The sequence below is a fragment of the Penaeus vannamei genome, chromosome 4, assembly GCF_042767895.1.
Source record: "Penaeus vannamei isolate JL-2024 chromosome 4, ASM4276789v1, whole genome shotgun sequence".
Lineage (NCBI taxonomy): Eukaryota > Metazoa > Arthropoda > Malacostraca > Decapoda > Penaeidae > Penaeus > Penaeus vannamei.
In genome coordinates, this window is record NC_091552.1 from 29,478,390 (window position 1) to 29,481,672 (window position 3,283).

The window sequence follows — 3,283 nt, forward strand, 5'->3', positions numbered from 1 at the left end:
GAGAGAGAGAGAGAGTTAGAGAGATGGAATAAGACCGATTGAGATAGATCGATAGACAGATAAAAAGAGAGATAGAGATCACGGTAAAAAGTACAATTAACAGGAAGATAACGACACATACAGAAAGAAATTTAAGAAAAAGAGGCACATAAAGAAAAGAATAACGGGAAAAAAGAGACATAAAGCGATTAAAAAAAGAGGAAGACATAAAAAAAAGACAGAAAGACGCACACAAAAAGGAAAGACAAAGAAAAAGAGATAGCAGGATAGACGGGAACAAAAACCGAGAGGTCGCTCCCTCGGTTAATATAAGAGTCAACATACTTGGCCAGCCTGAGCCTTGGGATCGATAACCCTTATTGATAATTAATGCTGCTCCACTTTATCCACTTCAAAAAAGTTATTCATAATCATCTTCAATATTAAACTGATAATAAAATTTGATGGACATTACCGCCAAGCAAAAAATAATGTTCATTGAGACAAATACTCACAAAGATATAGATATGTAATGAACTGTACTTGGAAGTAGAAAAAATTATCTAATCTTCAAAAATGGTTGAATATTTGACATTTCGTCCATTGCCGAAGAAATTAAGTTCCTGAGATAGGTAGGTAGACAGAAAAAGATAAGGAGGTAGATAGACGGACACAGAGATAAGTGGGAGATAGACAGGTAGATAGACAGGCAGAGAGAGATATAGAAGATAGAGAAGTATATAGACAATTACAGAGATAAGTAGGAGATAGACAGGCGCATAGAGAAATAAGAGATAGCCAGTGCGTGAGAGAGACAGAGATAAGTAGGACAGGTAAATAGACAGACACAGAGATAAGTAGGAGATAGACAGGTAGATAGACAGACACAGAGATAAGTAGGAGATAGACAGGTAGATAGACAGACACAAACAAGTAGGTGTAGTATGAGATAAATAGTGTAAGTTCAGATAAAGTATGAGATAAATAGTGTAAGTTCTATTTTGTGTTACTTATTTTTACCTCGTCTCAATTTCCGTCGTTTTTTTCTTTCTTTTTTAAGTCTTTTTAATGTCTTCATCTTTATCTATGTATGCGTGACGAACGGCAGTAAAGTCTTGTAATTAAGTATTAACGTGTAAATCTACCATCCGTTTTTTTCTATTTTTTTATATTTTTTCTGCTTTACTTCACACGGGTAATCTTCCTTATCATCCTTATCTCTCTCTTCTATCTCATTCTCTTTACCCCGCTTTGGCTATTAGAAACATCGCTGTAATTCCCTCTCACATAAACACTCCGTATTACCGTATTACATATTCTTAACATCATAACTATAAAAGAAAAAAGAAAAGAATCGAAAGCCATTGAAAATACTTTACCCTGATAAAAACCTTTTTATCCCCCTTAAACAGAGAGAGAATGTGAAAAAGAAAGAAAAAGAGAGAGAGAGAGAGAGAGAGAGAGAGAGAGAGAGAGAGAGAGAGAGAGAGAGAGAGAGAGAGAGAGAGAGAGAGAGAGAGAGAGAGAGAGAGAGAGAAAACAGAGGCAGAAGGAGGAATCCGTCAAAACAATACACTAAATTATTTACTTACTGTTCTTGAATTCATCATTAGGATCTGTTTCTTCTCCGTCTTCCATGTCATCATAGAGTTCCTGCGACGCAATGATGGTGAAGGAGAGGCTGAGAAGGATTGTGAAGATTGTGATGCTAGTCCAAGTTCTCCACAGCCTGACTTGTAACATTTTCAAGGGACGAAAAAGCGTTTATGAAGGGCCGCACACGTTTATTATCTATATTCTCTTCTTAATTATTTTTCTATATCTCTCTCTCTCTTATTTGGGTTATTTTTCTTTCTTAATTTTACTTATCCATCTATCTCTTTATTTCTCTTTCTCTCTGGATTCATTTATGTGTTGTTGTTTTTTCCTATTAAATATTACTTTTTTTCCTTCGATTTTTTTCTTTGCTTCTCTCTTTTTGCTTATTTCCACCTTTTTTTCTCCTCTTCTCCCTTCCTTCTCTAAATGTATTCCTTCTGTATGTATTACTAAATCACGCTGATAATTTTAATGTCAAGTTTATCGCCGATTTAGATCTTACTCAACGTGAACAATTTTCTACGGTCTTCGTGAACAATTTCATCATCATTACTTCATCACACATGCCACCGGTCTTCCTTCTCACAATTCTCATTCTCTTTTCCTCTCTCCCTTTCTCTATTCCTTCTTCTCTTTCTTCCGAGCAGCACCGAGCATACCACAAAACCTGGATCGAGAGTACCAATATCCGGTGGGAAAAGTACCAGAAAAAAGGTATGCTTTACAACTATCCTTTCAATAATAAAAATGAAGCAACAAAAGATCTACGGGAGGAAATTATGCAAAATATACATAAACATATGTATACATGTATCTCAAAAGCCTCGAATGCTCGCCGGGAAAAAGTATGTTTGAGATACGAGAAGTTTTCCTCGACGAATCTTCCCGTTTCTGGGTCGAGGCGAAGGCGCCAGCGAGGGAGCGAGGCGCGCGGGAGAGCGGAGCGACACGTCCTCCCCTTCCGAAGGCTGAGCGAAAACTGAGATCAGGTTGAAGGGCACAATCGCGCGCTCACACACACACACGCACATACAGATACACGCACACACTCACGCACACACGCAACTTTTTCTCGCAGCGCATGCGTCGTGTGCACGCGGCGATGTCTTGATAACGACGTTCATTCTCTACTCATACAGAGGTACTTACGGGAGACATCTTATCCAAAGGCGTGATAAACATTTGATGAGCCGAGACCTCAACATGAAACCCAATCGCTCTTTTTCTCTCTCTCTTTTCCTCTCTCTCTCTCTCTCTCTCTCTCTCTCTCTCTCTCTCTCTCTCTCTCTCTCTCTCTCTCTCTCTCTCTCTCTCCCTCCCTTCTCCTCTCTTTTCTTTTCTTCTATTTGTTTCTCTTCTCTTCTATTCTCCTCTCTTTTCTTCTTTTTTTCCCTTCGTCTTTCTTCCTTCTTTTTCCCTTCGTCTTTCTTCCTTCTTTTCTCCTTCTCTCCTCGCCTCTTCTCTCTTCTCTCCTCTCTCTCTCACCCACCTGCCCCGCCGGTCACTCTCTTTCGCTTTGAAAGGTGAGCGAGAGTTCCACCCGGTGTATTCCCCCTCCCCCCCCCCGCGCCACTTCATGCACATCCCTACATGTGTGCAACGGCAATCAATCCTCCCCCTTCTCCCCCTCTTCCTCCCCTATTTCCCCTTCCTCTTTTCCCCTTCACCCCTCCCCTCCCCTCCATCCCCTCCCTTCCTATTCTAC

General features: G+C 40.0%; 1 protein-coding gene across 1 annotated transcript in view; it reads right to left on the bottom strand.

The window, feature by feature from the left end:
- The window catches only part of LOC113817763 (cell adhesion molecule 2), a gene marked incomplete at its 3' end in the record, with an annotated part of 127,102 nt that extends 124,557 nt beyond the window's left edge, over positions 1-2,545 (bottom strand). The window contains 1 exon segment of the mRNA XM_070118726.1: positions 1,572-2,545. Within this exon segment, the coding sequence (XP_069974827.1) occupies positions 1,572-1,722 (151 nt within the window).
- Between the last annotated feature and the right edge of the window lie 738 nt (positions 2,546-3,283).